General features: G+C 35.9%; 1 protein-coding gene across 1 annotated transcript in view; it reads left to right on the top strand.

Annotated features, from left to right (window-relative positions):
• The first annotated feature begins 7,732 nt into the window (after positions 1 to 7,732).
• Positions 7,733 to 17,192, top strand: part of SGO2 (shugoshin 2) — a 127,069-nt gene continuing 117,609 nt past the window's right edge. Inside the window, exons 1-2 of the mRNA XM_053713070.1 lie at positions 7,733 to 7,766; positions 11,085 to 11,249. Coding sequence (XP_053569045.1) covers positions 11,114 to 11,249 — 136 coding nt within the window. The 5' untranslated portion in view covers positions 7,733 to 7,766; positions 11,085 to 11,113. The remainder of the gene's footprint in view (positions 7,767 to 11,084; positions 11,250 to 17,192) is intronic.

Here is a 17,192-nt window from a genome sequence, read left to right as displayed (position 1 = left end):
AATGCACCTTGGTAGCACTTCGGTTCCTAATACAAATATTGATATAGATATGAAACTTAAACAACCATTGTAAACCAAAGGTTTGAAAAAAGAAAATTAAAACATAACTTTTATTAAATCAACATTGGATTAAAACCGTTCTTGATTGTGTAAGTGTGTGTACTTTAAAAACACATAGCAACTTTACTGAATATAAGAAAGTGGCACTGAATTTCGAATGGATAGATTGCCTCTATTATAGAATATTCAGGAATATCTGAATAGGAATTATTAATCTATCAAATAAATAATTGGCTGGTATTCTGGGGTATTCTACACCGCTGATTATTTCAACAATCTGTCATGCAGACATTCCAGTATATAGTTAAAAAACCGTATTTGAGAAATATATACTAAAGTACTATCAGTGGAGGTTACTTTAGTAACTGGTATATTTGAATAGTTTCGTGTTTTTCACTTGATGGATATATAAATATCTGTGTGGGTATTGTTAACTCCTTCAGTTAGATTACTGAGTTCCAGATAGATGTAAGTTCTTAATACGGCTTAAACTTTATCTTAGTATATTGTCCCTTGGGTTGCAATAGATTATATTAAGGATATGTATACATAATATAGCTTTATGAATATCAGAAGTGCTTTAGATATCTTTAGTATATATTGTGAAATTAATCAATTTTTGCAACAGGGTTTTTTATTAAGGATATCTTGGTTAGGAGTCTGGCAAATGTTGGTGCTTTGGTGTACAACCTCCTATGGTCTATACTTAGTGGCAAACAGTATGTCTTACTAAGTATATTATCAACTGTTTTTAGTCACTTTGCAGCCTTGACAAATTTTGCTTGCATAATGTAATACATGAGAGACGGTATTTATAGACAACTTACTTAGAGTAATATATTCTGTGCAGCCTACTCAGGTTTGTATATCAGTAACCTGTCGCTACTAGTTATAGTGTATGTATAAGTAGCCAGTTGTAGGTTCTGTCTATTGTGGCATAAGAATATTCACATAATATTAATCTTAGCTATGTGTTAAAGAGGCTGTCTTTAATTTCTTTTAGAGTTGGCTATTGCAACTTTATACCGTCTGAAATAATTGAAATAGTCTTAAGGTACTGTTATTGCTAGTACCCAGCTTTTCTGCAGTTGTGCTAACAACAGGTGATTGTTGTAGTATAATTTTGAGCTGCCTGTATGTGTGGCTAACAGTTAAAGTATTGGTCCGTAATTGGCTTTTCAAAGTTGTCACTAGCTGACCGCTATTGTTATAAGGTATTATTATATAGCTTTTTAAAGTCTATGTCAGTGCGATTGATTTCGCAAATTGACCGTTAAAGCTGTTATTTCTATTACCCTATGAATAGCTTCTGACAATTGCCACTAGCGGTTTTCAAAATACCCCCAAATTATTGATACTAATTTTGCCCAGATGCCACTATATCAAAACGTTTACTTGTTAAAGTTGGCTATGCCATTAAAAAGAAAAACAACAGGGTATTGTCAGATACCCATCCCTAACATGTTTCGCCGATAGCGTTTCGGCTTTTTCAAAGGTGACGCGGGCCGGCGTCTCAGGGTATTTAAATGCGTGTGCGCAAACCCATTGGCTACATTTCAACCAATAGAAATCCTCTGAAATGTTTGAGGAGGCGTTTTTTTCGGCATGATTGATGTCTAGGATGTTCAGAGCTCAATCCCGTATTTGACAGATGAAGTGCACTTACATACGGGACATGCATTTGGAAACATTGGGATTGTATACAGTATGTTTTAATAAAATTAAATACTGGCGTGGTGTACAATAACAGGATTTAAAGTGCGATCATATGGGGCTATTGATTATCGTATCTACATTTGGCTCTCACCTGCTCTATTGCAGGGTGTGTTCGTTCGCCTTAGTTTATTGTAAGTTTATTGCCTGAATGTGAAGCTTTTTACAGTCTTTGCTTTACTTTCTACCCTGAGTCTTGTTCATTTAAATAAATGGTTGTATTTACGTTTATAATGTCATAGTGTGTCAAAGTTGAAAAAGGGGGAAATGTGTGCAAGTGCAAGTGCATAGGGAAATAGAATACCTTATACTTGATGTTGTTAGGGGATACAATTAAGTGAATGATGTTATTTAGGGTTTTTGCTTATCACAATTGAAAAAGTAGTAGGTGAGAGTGCAGGTGCATAAAAAAGTAGAAAAATGGAATAATAGAATACCCCATGCCTAATGTATTTAAAGAATGAGGATGTGAAGGTGAAATGCACTGATGTGCTGGGAATAAGGGGAGGGGGGGAAAAAGGTGATTGTGTAGTGGTGTTGTGTACTTCGTGCTGCGTGTGATTTTGAAGGGGGCTGATTATGCGCTGTGAGTGATGCTAGTGATGTATAAACGCTATATACTGGAGGGGGAAAATACAGTGGGAAATAGTGAGAGGTGGTGAATGCGAACTATATAATTAAGGTGTCTCTCTTTGAATTTCCCTCCCAGGGGTACTAGTGTGAGAGAAAATAAAAGGGCTGAATTGCCCTAAACAATATTTTAATAGTTTGGATACTTATTTATTTTAATTTTAATTTAGGTATTGAGTGTATAGCCTTGCATGATATTTATTTATGGTTCAAGGATCTATATTGAGCAACTGAGTCTTAAATCTTACCCTGAATTACATTTGGTACTGTAGAGAGTGTTTACAGCACTATTTTCTTATAATTGGATATATTACAGATATTAGGTTTGCTCATATGAACATCGAGTAATTGTTCTGTTCATTCATGCCTTTGGGGTATACGCTATCCATTAGGTATATCCATTTTGCTTCAGCCTTGAGTAACGCTGTCTCAAGGTCGCCTCCTCTTAGTCCCAGGGATATCTTCTGGATTCCAAAGCATTTGACCTTTGAAAAAGCCGAAACGCTATCGGCGAAACATGTTAGGGATGGGTATCTGACAATACCCTGTTGTTTTTCTTTTTTAATGGCATAGCCAACTTTAACAAGTAAACGTTTTGATATAGTGGCATCTGGGCAAAATTAGTATCAATAATTTGGGGGTATTTTGAAAACCGCTAGTGGCAATTGTCAGAAGCTATTCATAGGGTAATAGAAATAACAGCTTTAACGGTCAATTTGCGAAATCAATCGCACTGACATAGACTTTAAAAAGCTATATAATAATACCTTATAACAATAGCGGTCAGCTAGTGACAACTTTGAAAAGCCAATTACGGACCAATACTTTAACTGTTAGCCACACATACAGGCAGCTCAAAATTATACTACAACAATCACCTGTTGTTAGCACAACTGCAGAAAAGCTGGGTACTAGCAATAACAGTACCTTAAGACTATTTCAATTATTTCAGACGGTATAAAGTTGCAATAGCCAACTCTAAAAGAAATTAAAGACAGCCTCTTTAACACATAGCTAAGATTAATATCATGTGAATATTCTTATGCCACAATAGACAGAACCTACAACTGGCTACTTATACATACACTATAACTAGTAGCGACAGGTTACTGATATACAAACCTGAGTAGGCTGCACAGAATATATTACTCTAAGTAAGTTGTCTATAAATACCGTCTCTCATGTATTACATTATGCAAGCAAAATTTGTCAAGGCTGCAAAGTGACTAAAAACAGTTGATAATATACTTAGTAAGACATACTGTTTGCCACTAAGTATAGACCATAGGAGGTTGTACACCAAAGCACCAACATTTGCCAGACTCCTAACCAAGATATCCTTAATAAAAAACCCTGTTGCAAAAATTGATTAATTTCACAATATATACTAAAGATATCTAAAGCACTTCTGATATTCATAAAGCTATATTATGTATACATATCCTTAATATAATCTATTGCAACCCAAGGGACAATATACTAAGATAAAGTTTAAGCCGTATTAAGAACTTACATCTATCTGGAACTCAGTAATCTAACTGAAGGAGTTAACAATACCCACACAGATATTTATATATCCATCAAGTGAAAAACACGAAACTAATAGCATCACTCACAGCGCATAATCAGCCCCCTTCAAAATCACACGCAGCACGAAGTACACAACACCACTACACAATCACCTTTTTCCCCCCCTCCCCTTATTCCCAGCACATCAGTGCATTTCACCTTCACATCCTCATTCTTTAAATACATTAGGCATGGGGTATTCTATTATTCCATTTTTCTACTTTTTTATGCACCTGCACTCTCACCTACTACTTTTTCAATTGTGATAAGCAAAAACCCTAAATAACATCATTCACTTAATTGTATCCCCTAACAACATCAAGTATAAGGTATTCTATTTCCCTATGCACTTGCACTTGCACACATTTCCCCCTTTTTCAACTTTGACACACTATGACATTATAAACGTAAATACAACCATTTATTTAAATGAACAAGACTCAGGGTAGAAAGTAAAGCAAAGACTGTAAAAAGCTTCACATTCAGGCAATAAACTTACAATAAACTAAGGCGAACGAAACACACCCTGCAATAGAGCAGGTGAGAGCCAAATGTAGATACGATAATCAATAGCCCCATATGATCGCACTTTAAATCCTGTTATTGTACACCACGCCAGTATTTAATTTTATTAAAACATACTGTATACAATCCCAATGTTTCCAAATGCATGTCCCGTATGTAAGTGCACTTCATCTGTCAAATACGGGATTGAGCTCTGAACATCCTAGACGTCAATCATGCCGAAAAAAACGCCTCCTCAAACATTTCAGAGGATTTCTATTGGTTGAAATGTAGCCAATGGGTTTGCGCACACGCATTTAAATACCCTGAGACGCCGGCCCGCGTCACCTTTGAAAAAGCCGAAACGCTATCGGCGAAACATGTTAGGGATGGGTATCTGACAATACCCTGTTGTTTTTCTTTTTAATGGCATAGCCAACTTTAACAAGTAAACGTTTTGATATAGTGGCATCTGGGCAAAATTAGTATCAATAATTTGGGGGTATTTTGAAAACCGCTAGTGGCAATTGTCAGAAGCTATTCATAGGGTAATAGAAATAACAGCTTTAACGGTCAATTTGCGAAATCAATCGCACTGACATAGACTTTAAAAAGCTATATAATAATACCTTATAACAATAGCGGTCAGCTAGTGACAACTTTGAAAAGCCAATTACGGACCAATACTTTAACTGTTAGCCACACATACAGGCAGCTCAAAATTATACTACAACAATCACCTGTTGTTAGCACAACTGCAGAAAAGCTGGGTACTAGCAATAACAGTACCTTAAGACTATTTCAATTATTTCAGACGGTATAAAGTTGCAATAGCCAACTCTAAAAGAAATTAAAGACAGCCTCTTTAACACATAGCTAAGATTAATATTATGTGAATATTCTTATGCCACAATAGACAGAACCTACAACTGGCTACTTATACATACACTATAACTAGTAGCGACAGGTTACTGATATACAAATCTGAGTAGGCTGCACAGAATATATTACTCTAAGTAAGTTGTCTATAAATACCGTCTCTCATGTATTACATTATGCAAGCAAAATTTGTCAAGGCTGCAAAGTGACTAAAAACAGTTGATAATATACTTAGTAAGACATACTGTTTGCCACTAAGTATAGACCATAGGAGGTTGTACACCAAAGCACCAACATTTGCCAGACTCCTAACCAAGATATCCTTAATAAAAAACCCTGTTGCAAAAATTGATTAATTTCACAATATATACTAAAGATATCTAAAGCACTTCTGATATTCATAAAGCTATATTATGTATACATATCCTTAATATAATCTATTGCAACCCAAGGGACAATATACTAAGATAAAGTTTAAGCCGTATTAAGAACTTACATCTATCTGGAACTCAGTAATCTAACTGAAGGAGTTAACAATACCCACACAGATATTTATATATCCATCAAGTGAAAAACACGAAACTATTCAAATATACCAGTTACTAAAGTAACCTCCACTGATAGTACTTTAGTATATATTTCTCAAATACGGTTTTTTAACTATATACTGGAATGTCTGCATGACAGATTGTTGAAATAATCAGCGGTGTAGAATACCCCAGAATACCAGCCAATTATTTATTTGATAGATTAATAATTCCTATTCAGATATTCCTGAATATTCTATAATAGAGGCAATCTATCCATTCGAAATTCAGTGCCACTTTCTTATATTCAGTAAAGTTGCTATGTGTTTTTAAAGTACACACACTTACACAATCAAGAACGGTTTTAATCCAATGTTGATTTAATAAAAGTTATGTTTTAATTTTCTTTTTTCAAACCTTTGGTTTACAATGGTTGTTTAAGTTTCATATCTATATCAATATTTGTATTAGGAACCGAAGTGCTACCAAGGTGCATTCTTTCAGTCTATATCTTCTATGATATAGACTATTCTCGCAACACGTGTGTGGAGGCTGCCATGTTGCCAAGCGCCTGAGCTTGCTCTGAAAAGTCCCAGCTTTTCCAGCACGCTGGAAGCGCTGGGACTTACGTCATCAGAGCGCTCAAAAAACGCCAGGCATCTCACTTGCAAGTGTGAGAAAAACGATCCAAGCGAGTCCCAGTTCGCTTGGAGCGCTGCCGGAACGCGCCCTAAGTGTCTGATAGCTTGACTACCGTTTTAAACCTGTCTGATAGCTCCAAAACAGTGTCTGATAGCTTGACTTGGATTTTTCAACTGTCTGATAGCTTGACTCCAGTCTTATCCCTTTGGGTAAAATTATGAAGAGAAATAGACTTTTGAAATAAGAATACTAGCTACAAAAAAATTATATATATATATATATATATATATATATATATATATATATCATAGTTGACAACATTTAAAAAAAAAATCCAGGGACACTTTGCAGCAGAGCAAGCAAGCAGGTTACTGGAGTATTGACGACCTACTGTTCAACTGCTCCGCCCACTCAGTTCTGCAATCAAAACACACCCATTTGATAGTAATAGTATAATTTAGACTTATCCATAGTTTATTATACAGATTACAGCACCAAGCTCTTATACCTACCCAGTCTCTAGAACACATTCTGGGCATATGGTTATTTTTACAACACAGCATCAAAATTAGAAAGACAAATAATATGTGAACCTATTCAATAATACTAATATTCCATTAGGAATGAATTATATTTTAATAATACACTATATTTATCATCTATCTATCTGTATATATGTATGTGTGTGGTGTATATATATATATACAAACAACAAATGTTGTGCAAAAGAGATTTTCAGGGACATTTCCAGGGACAAAAAAAATCCAGGGACATACAACAAAATCCAGGGACTGTCCCTGGAAATCAGGGACTGTTGGCAACTATGATATATATATATCAACGTAAAACATATCTGAATTAACAGTTATTCAGATATATTTTAACACGCAAAAGATTTGTATAATTCGAATCTCTATAATATAAAAATATAAACTGTTTAACTATTTCCAATCAAAATGTCATGTTTGAGCAAACACTATTTTTACTATGTATTTTTAAACACCTGCAGAATCTCTAGTTATTATCATTAATCACGTTTCTTTGGTCTCTTCTTGCCCTTGACATACATGGTAGCCCTAACCTCATCTACTAAAAACAATAACGGCTGCTGGGCACACCCACTCCGTTTTAATTGGTTCTTGTGTCACAACTTGTGGATGCTGCGCATGCGTATAGCGTGTGTTTGTAATTTTGAATTTGGAAAGAGAGGAAGTAACTGTGACGGAATATCTGTATTAGGAGGTACGAACGGTGTTTGGATGTAGGTGTTAATAATTGGAATGTAAAGTGATACCGTGGTCAATAAGAGTTATTATTTATGTGCGGAGGGTAGGGCACAAGCATGTAGCACAGAACCTGCTCTTAGCATGTACATTTATGTGACATAATCCTGTGTGATGTAAACACGCGATCAATGCAAATGGTGCTATATGTAAAACGTAGTGATACCAGAATATGAGCAGGATTGGAAATTTTAGCTTGGCCCCAATAAATGCGTTGTAGCACACACTGGTAGACAATAGGTTAATTAACTGCTAAGTAAAACGTTAAGCATACAGTGGCACCACCTTTTTTCTTTATGTAACCGAAAAAAAGAACTAAAATAGAGTTTTCTACAGCCATGCGTGTCAGATGGATTAGACGAATTTGCGTTGTGTATATGTTTGCATAATTGCTACTTTTAAAAGTTACCGTTGTCACTACATTTCACAGTTAGACGTTAATGTACTAATTTGTTTTTTTTTCCTGATGTATTTGTACTGTATACCCACTCAAAGTTATTTGTAAATGTTTTACACTTTAGGAAATAATGTCTCTTTAAGGAGATATGAGGAGGGGAAGTAAGGCAAATGGTGGGTGGAGTTTGGCTACAGAAAAATAATAGCAGTAAAAAGGATGTTAATTTAAACTTTAAGACTTGACTCATATTTTATTTTATAGCAACACAATAAATGTCTTGTAGATGAAAGGTGTTTAATGTCCCTTTAAATGACAACCCCTTTAAAGGCTCAATTTATCAAACCCTTAGGGCTAGATTTATTAAAGCCCTACGGCTGCAAGTTCTCACAAGAACTTGCTCGCCGTAATTTATCAAGCAGCGGTCACTAGACCGCCGCTTCCCTAACCTCTTCGCCACCTCGGTCTAGTCAGACCGAGGAGATTGACAGCTCCTGCCCGCGCTTGATTGGCTGTGCGTGGGCAGGGGGCGGGATTGCACTCAAGCGCAAAATTGCGCTTGCGTGCAATGGCGAATACCTGCGGGTAATTTCGCCCCGCCTCAGCTTTAATAAATCTAGCCCTTAGTCGTCATTCGGCTGTCAGTATTTATCAAGGTCCGACTGGGGAGATTGTCAGCTTCTGCCCGTGTGTGATTGGCTGTGCACGGGAAGGGGGCGGCGTTGCACAACATAGTAAAATAACTCTCTTGTGCAATGCTGAATTCCAACAGCGGAATTCTGCACGCCAGAGGCAAGCTGCGGTGGACAGGGGAGCATGTGTATGCCCCTGTCCGCCGACGCTTGATAAATCGAGCCCTAAGTGTTGTGATCAGTACATATTTAAAAGTACAGTGTAGTCAACTTTTCAAATGTATCCAATGAACAAAAACAACTTGTATCCCAGTTTTGTTGTCTCAGTTGCACTTTGTCCCTCTCCACCAATAAAGCAGACAGTTATTTTTTTCAGCTAATGCATATTAGTAGGAAGTTTAAAAAAACATTACTGCAGTATTATTATTTTTTTTCCCAACTGAAACGTATGGTACATTTTAGATATACTGACATTAGATCCTAAATCTGTGTATTTTTTATATATAGTTTAATTTATCAAATGTTATTGGTGATGCACTAAATCAAGTTTTTTTTTTATACAGTTCTATATGTTTTATTATAACCCCTCAAAAAATCCATGGGCGAGAAACTGACTGGAGCTAGTGCACCACATATATATATAGAGAGATATCACACACAAACAAGCATACATGCATAATAATTATATCACTGAACAACTATAGTGAGTTATAACAATTTTATTGTAGTTGTGCCCAGCGGTTTAATGTCCCCTTAAAGGGCCATAATACCCAAATGTTTAAACACTTGAAAGTGATGCAGCATAGCTGTAAAAAGCTGACTAGAAATTATCACCTGAACATCTCTATGTAAAAAAGAAAGATATTTTACCTCAAAAGTTTCTCAGTAGCCACATCCCATTGTAAAGGACTTCTAAGCAGCATATCAGTATGTCTGTCCCGGGACAGTGGAAGGGGCGAGCTTACGTGCACACTCATGTTATTTCCCTATTCAGCGTAAGGAAGTTTGCTATGAAATCTCATGAGATCGCAGTAAAAGAGTTCATGACCTCAGCACTGCTGATGCTGATTGGCTGCTGTTCATTTCTTCATTTTTTATTTTTTTTTACCTGCAGCTGGGTTGCAGCTGAGTATAACTTTTTACACAGAACTAACTCTGCTGAGCTGAGGAGATTGTGAGGTAAAATATCTTCCTTTTTTACATAGAGATGCTCAGGTGATATTTTCCTGTCAGCTTTTTATAGTTATACTGCAACAGTTTCAAGTGATTTAGCATATGAGTATTATGTCCCTTTAATTGTTTTGTAACTAATATTTATGTGCAACAGGACATTTGTATTCTATTTCCTTAATTCTGTTATGTGGTTTCCTATTCAACACACTGTTTTTGTTGAATATTTAAAATATAGTTTTTATGCACCACTCTTCTACTTTAGAGTATACCTTAAAATATGTTCTTTTTTAGTAGTAGTAAAAAGACATGATTTACATAAAACATACAATGTAAAAAAAAATTCTATTATCAATTTTGCTTTGTTCTTTTGGTATTCTTTATTGAAAGAGCAGCAATGCACTCCTTGTAGCTAAACTCATCAGTAAGCCAATGATAAGAGGCATATATGTGCAGCCACCTATCAGCAGCTAACACCCAGCTCCTGAGCCTATCTAGGTTTGCTTTTCAACAAATACCAAGAGAATGAAGCAAATTAGATAATAGAAGTAAATTGGAAAGTTGTTTCAAATTGAATGCTCTGTCTGAATCATAAAATAAAACATTTTGGGTTTCATGTCCCTTATACTAAACCCAAAATTTTACTCCTATTATCATTTTATTTGTTCTCTTCCTATCTTTATTTGAAAAGCAGAAATGAAAAGCTTAGGTGCTGGCCCATTTTTTGGTACAGCACCTGGGTAGCGCTTGCTGATTGGTGGCTAAATGTAGCCACCAATAAAAAGCACTATCCAGGGTGCTGAACCTAAAATGGTCCAGCTCCTTAACTTTTCATCAAATCAAGATAGCAAGAGAACGAAAAAAAAATTAAAACAGGAGTAAATTAGAAAGTTTCTTAAAATTGCATGCTCTATCTGAATTATTAAAGAAAGAAAAAATGGGGTTAGTGTCCCTTTAATGACAAGCTATAGAAGTTTGATAATGTTGAACATTTATCTCCTATTTTGTTATTGAAATATTCCTTATCTATGTTATAGCCATTTTGTTATATCTTGAAATTAAATGTTTATTCTCTTCTCAGTCTGCATTGGCGTTGATGGTTTTTAGAAAATGGATTTAACATCCAGTGCGACTCAAGGTCCTCTACAGACTATGAAGGAACGAATGCGAGGGAAGATAAATGGACAGTTGAAAAACGTGAAATTAAACACTTCCCTAGCAGCAAAAATAAAGACGAAGGCTTTAAGTAAGTGCACATTCGTGAATGGTGCTCTCACAGTTTATAGTCATAATAATTTTCATCTCCTAAATGGGACATGCCCATGTGAATTTAGGAACGCAATGTAAATAAAACAAACAGTCCAGCACTTGTGCTAACACACATAATGGTAGCCACTATTAATGAACTCTGCACTAAACCTTAATACTGTATCAAAAATTTCAAAAAGGTAGCAGCACTAAAACTTATAAAAATACGAAAGGTTATTAGGTCCTCATCCGTTGTTTTGATTCTTTTAGAATTTTAGAAACCGCAAAATGTTGTTGCTCTGAGGGGAGACTTTTTTTTTTTTTTTTATTTAAATTGAAAACCAGTTTCTTACAGATAACAATTGTGACGTTCAGTGCAATTTTCTGATTGTATTTTTCAATATCTATCCATATAACTTAAGTTTTCTAAGCAATGTGAAACAGTTATTGTCCATGTCAAACTCTAAAACCATTCCGTAGAGCAAGTCTTCTCAAAAGTTCATTGAACCTTTAGCACCAACATTTGGCAGTAAACATAAGGCATATGCATCAACAACAGTGTCTTCACAAGTGATAGGAAACCCCATGCAGTCAACAAATGATTCCATATAAATTAAATACAATAATCTGGCCAATATAATTTACAGGAACTATATATAGTTCAAGGAAGACTTTTTAACCGTGTGCTTAAAGGGTCATTATAAGAATAAAATTATGCGCTCTTATTTGTTAGCGATGCTGCAACAAAATGCATTTAACACCCACAAATCTGATAAACAAACAGTTAAAAAACCACTCCGGAGCTGCAGAGCGCCACTTGTGGAAACTTCCACAGGTCCAATAAGCAGCAGTAGTCGTACAATAAATTATTATTTTGTTTACATCTAGAAAATGACTATTTAACATTTCAACATATTTGTTAGTAATATCCTATACTGCAGATGCCTACTGCTTATGGTGAGAGTGCTAAGGATAAAAACAGTTGAGATATATATACTGTGTGTGTATATATATATATATATATATATATAGATATATATATATATATATATATATATATATATATATATATATATATATATATATATATATATATATATATAGATATATAGATAGATAGATATACACACACACACATATTTATCTTTTACCTCTGTGGTAATGCTTACCAGTGAGAAACCCTCTCCCAAAGTGGCGTGGACTGAAAAGACCACTCCCCTGATTACCTATAAAGGTAATCTGGACCCATTCCCCTTATCCTCTCAGTTCTGTCCAGCCTTCAAGGTGGACAGGACTAGGAGACCCTCTTCAATCCTGCGCAGTCGGTGGCTGCTAGAACTTACCTTGGGGTCCGATCCTTGTTTCCCCCTGCAGCGGATGGATTCTGGCTGGTGGGAGCGGCTGTATAGGTCTTCCTTGGAGAGGCCTTATATGGGAGCTGCCATGTTCCGTGTTGTCACGGGGGGGAGGGGGGGCTTTTGAGTATCCTCTGAAGCGCGCGCGCACACACTTCAAATTGATCTTGGCGTGGGCCTGTGAGTCCCTAGGCTATATGCCGGTTGTGCTGTTGTATTCAGAGCACTGTTATATTTCTTTGTAAAATTTGGGCTTCTTTATTTTTTATATAGTATTGATTTAAATTTAAACTTCCCAATATGGAGCAAGTGCCTGATATTGATCCTGACACTGCCCAGGGAAATACAGTTACTTTAAAAAGGTATTTTTTTTTTCTTCTGTTTTTTAATACGGTTTGCAAATGTTATCGTAAACCATTTTTTTCTTATAGGCCTTTTATTTGCATTTATGTTCTAAACCTTGTTTGCAGAACAAGACATTTTGTAAAGATTGCCTTTTTCAACTTTTTGGTGGAAGTGCTAATGCAGCCACATTTTCTGGTGAACGTGGTTCTGAGGGTGTTGAACTATCTTACACTGATTCTGAGGGCAATGCTTCTTCAGTTCAGTTCATTCAAATGATCCTGTTTCTTCTGCTGTTTTTGATACTGCTACATTATGTGAATTTATTAAGTGCATCAAAGAGACTAGGTGTTGAGGATGAACAACCTTCTGTGTCTTCAGATTGGTTTACATTTACAGGTTCTATTGAAACCTTTCCAATAACTAAATCTATAAAGAAAATTTATTTGGATAAATTTTCAAAAAATGAAAAACAGTTTAATGTTTCAGAAAAATTATTTTAAAATTTTCCTTTGCCAAAACCACTTCATTGTCAATTTTCTACTCCACCTACAATTGATGCAGCAATTTCAAGATTAACTAAGAAAATGTTATTTCCTATAGATGATGCTGGTGCTTTTAAAGATGTAATATAAAGTATAATGGAGCATAATCTTAAAAAGCTTTATTTGCAGCAAGGATCTGCTTTGCATCCTTCTTTGGCTTTATTTTCTGTCTTTAAAGCTACAGATTCCTGGTCTACTAATTTCATGCAAAATATTTCTTCCTCTCCAAGATGTGCAATCCATATATGCCTTTTATTTCAGATTTAAAGAGAGCTTTTGCTTTTTCATTATCTGCTGCTTCTGAGATGTTACATATAACAGCCAGATCCATGAATACAGCTAACATGGTAAGAAGAGCACTTTGGCTACGTCACTGGGAAGCCGATCCCAGTTCCAAGATTAATTTGTTGGACCTACCATTTGAAAGTAAAATGTTATTTGGTAAAGAGCTGGATACCTTGATTTCAAAACGTTCAGAGGGCAAAAGTTAATTTTTTTGCCCAGGCACCAAGATTTAACAAGTCTTTTTCTTATGCCTATAGACAGAAAAATTAATATCAAAATTGTAAAACTTCTTTCAGAAGGGCGTCCTTTCGTAATCCAGACTGGAAAAACAGGTACAGGCAAGAGGTAGAGGTCGTACCAGGGCGACATATTTTCGTCAGAACAAGAAACAATGAAGGTACGCCTGTCCAGATGCCTTTGGGAGGAAGGCTTTCCAGGTAATTTCAGACAGATTGGTGTTACAGATCCTCAAGAGAGGATATACACCGGAGTTCCAGAAGAAACCTCCAATTCCTTGCTTTGTAATATCTTGTTTAGCAGCTCGAATATGGATGCAACTTTTGGGTCACATGTCTTCTCTTATCCATTTGGTGAAATGGGCAAGATGGAGGATGCATCCTTTTCAAATCCATTTTCGAAGATTTTACTTAAGACACCGGGGACTCAGTCAGCAGATTAATTTTCCAGTGGAGTTAAGAATATGTCTACATTGGTGGTTCCAGAAAGAGAATCTTTCTCAAGGCTTTTTTTCTAGTGGAATCAGATTAAACAATTATACAGACAGATTCCAGCAAGCTCGTCTGGGGAGCTATGTTCCAGGGAAAATACGCACAGGGATCATGGCAAAGAGGCCTTCAATCCCTTCCTGCAAATGTTCTGTAAATAAAAGCAGTCTATCAGACATTACTTGACTTTCGGAAACAACTCCAGGGAAATTCAGTACAAATTCTAACCGACAACAGGACAACAAGGTCCTACATTCACTTTCAGGGAGGAACAAGCAGTTTACAAGCTCTCAAGGAAGTATCACCCATTTTAATTTGGGCACAGAAGAATCTGAAGGGGATATCCGCCTTCCCGGTCTACAGGATGTTCAGGCAGATTACATAAGCCAAGTTCCTCTTTCTCAAACAGAATGGCAGTTAAACACAAATCTTTTCAGGATAATTGTCAACATATGGGGTCTGCCAGAAATAGATCTCTGCATGAAGAGTCTCTGAATTACAAGCCTTATCTATCAAGGAACCTTTTTTGGCTTTTCATAAAGACAAAGTTGTTTTGCACACAGTTCCTGAGTTTTTACCAAAGGTAGTCTCTGATTTTCATACATCACAGGACATTGTGTTACCATCCTTTTGTCCAGAGATGCAAGATCCTCTAGGGAAGCCATTATACTGACTTGATGTGTGGTACGTTGTCTTCACACGTTTCTAGGACAAAGTCTATTCGGAAAACAGATCGTTTGTTTGTGGTACCAAGGGGTCTACGACAAGGTCAAGCTCCTGAAAAATCTACTTTGGCAAGTTGGATAGTTCAAACCATCTCTCAAGCCTATAAACAAAAGAATCAACCAGTTCCAGTTGGGCTTAAAGCACATACACGGGCAGTGTCAACATCATGGGCTTTGCAAGCAGATGCTTCAGCTATGGAGTATGGCTGCACAATTAATCGCGGATGTGGTTTTAAATTGCGATTAATCGCTGTGGTTTTAAAACTGTGAAAGTACGCAATTTAAAAAAAATCTTCACATGTGTCTGTACTGCATTGATTTGTATGTGATTTCTTGCAAATCAGCTCCATCTAGTGGCTGCATTTAGCACACATTTGTAAAATGGCTTTTTTACTTTCACTTTCTGTTTGTGATGTCAGTAGCAGCCGATCAATCTATAGAAGTCTAAAAGCAGAGCCCATGCAGGAGACTGAAGTGGAGGGAAAGCCACTTACTTATATTTCCCCCTAGGGACGTCTGCAGTCTGAAACTTAGGGTATGTAATCATTATGGAACCTCCCACACAATCTCCTGCTCTCTGAGAAACAGCTCAAATAAAAGGAAAAAAAGGGGAGTTAAAGGAGGGCGCTAAGAGCCAAAGATATCACCACTAAAAATTAAGGTTAAAATATTTATTTAAAACATGTATGAAAATCTCAAATATGTAAAAGGGACGTCTCCCTATATCAGTTATAAGTTTACAAATTAACAACACAGAATTAATTACTACTAAAATACTGTAAAATGCTGTAAGAACAACCTATAGATGAAATTAATCAAATAAATATAAAATAATCCTAAAACAAAATATTGTAATGTTGGAGAACGGTTAAATATTGCAAAGTTGCTAAATAACGTGACCCTGCTGCTTTGCAACTGTATGTGCAAAAGAGAAACAATGTTACTGGGTATAAAATATATGATTATTAGTGTTATAGTTGCTCAGAGAAAAAAATATAGTCTCTAGGAATTTAGCATGAGAAATAGTGTACTCTTTATCGATATACATATACTGTATATCGATAAGGAGTACACTATTTCTCATGCTAAGAAAATAGAGAGATAATCTGTGCAAATTGGCAACTTAAGAAAATGTCATTTTTGTTACGTGGAATATTATAAGAGATATATGGATATTTTTTCAAATGATCTAATACACTTGATACTGGCTGTCTGGTGGTTATAAACCATTTTTCCACGGAACCCTATCATCTACAAGGGACTAAATTCCTAGAGACTATATTTTTTTCTCTGAGCAACTATAACACTAATAATCATATATTTTATACCCAGTAACATTGTTTCTCTTTTGCACATACAGTTGCAAAGCAGCAGGGTCACGTTATTTAGCAACTTTGCAATATTTAACTGTTCTCCAACATTACAATATTTTGTTTTAGGATTATTTTATATTTATTGGATTAATTTGATCTATAGGTTGTTCTTACAGTATTTTAGTAGTAATTAATTCTGTGTTGTTAATTTGTAAACTTATAACTGATATAGGGAGACGTCCCTTTTACATATTTGAGATTTTCATACATGTTTTAAATAAATATTTTAACCTTAATTTTTAGTGGTGATATCTTTGGCTCTTAGCGCCCTCCTTTAACCCCCCTTTTTTTCCTTTAACTGTGCACATCAGACAATTACTAGGGATATTGTCTATAAAGGAGGTGTTTGATATCTTTTGTTCTAGCGCACCTTAAATCTACCAATTTTTTAAACAGCTCAAATACATAGCAGATGTAGTTAACCCCACGGCTGCCAAAAAGGCTAAAACTGCAGTCCCCTCTGCTAGCTAGCTGCTGGGTTAACTGCATCTACAATGTATCTGATAGCAGCAAGGCACAGCATTTCTGAAAGGAGCAGCCCCCCCACCCCTACTGCTATATGCCTGTGTTGGATTCCTGGACAAGAGCAGG

This window comes from Bombina bombina, chromosome 1 (assembly GCF_027579735.1).
Source record: "Bombina bombina isolate aBomBom1 chromosome 1, aBomBom1.pri, whole genome shotgun sequence".
NCBI classification, from domain to species: Eukaryota; Metazoa; Chordata; class Amphibia; order Anura; family Bombinatoridae; genus Bombina; species Bombina bombina.
This window is presented reverse-complemented; position numbering and strand designations above follow the sequence as displayed.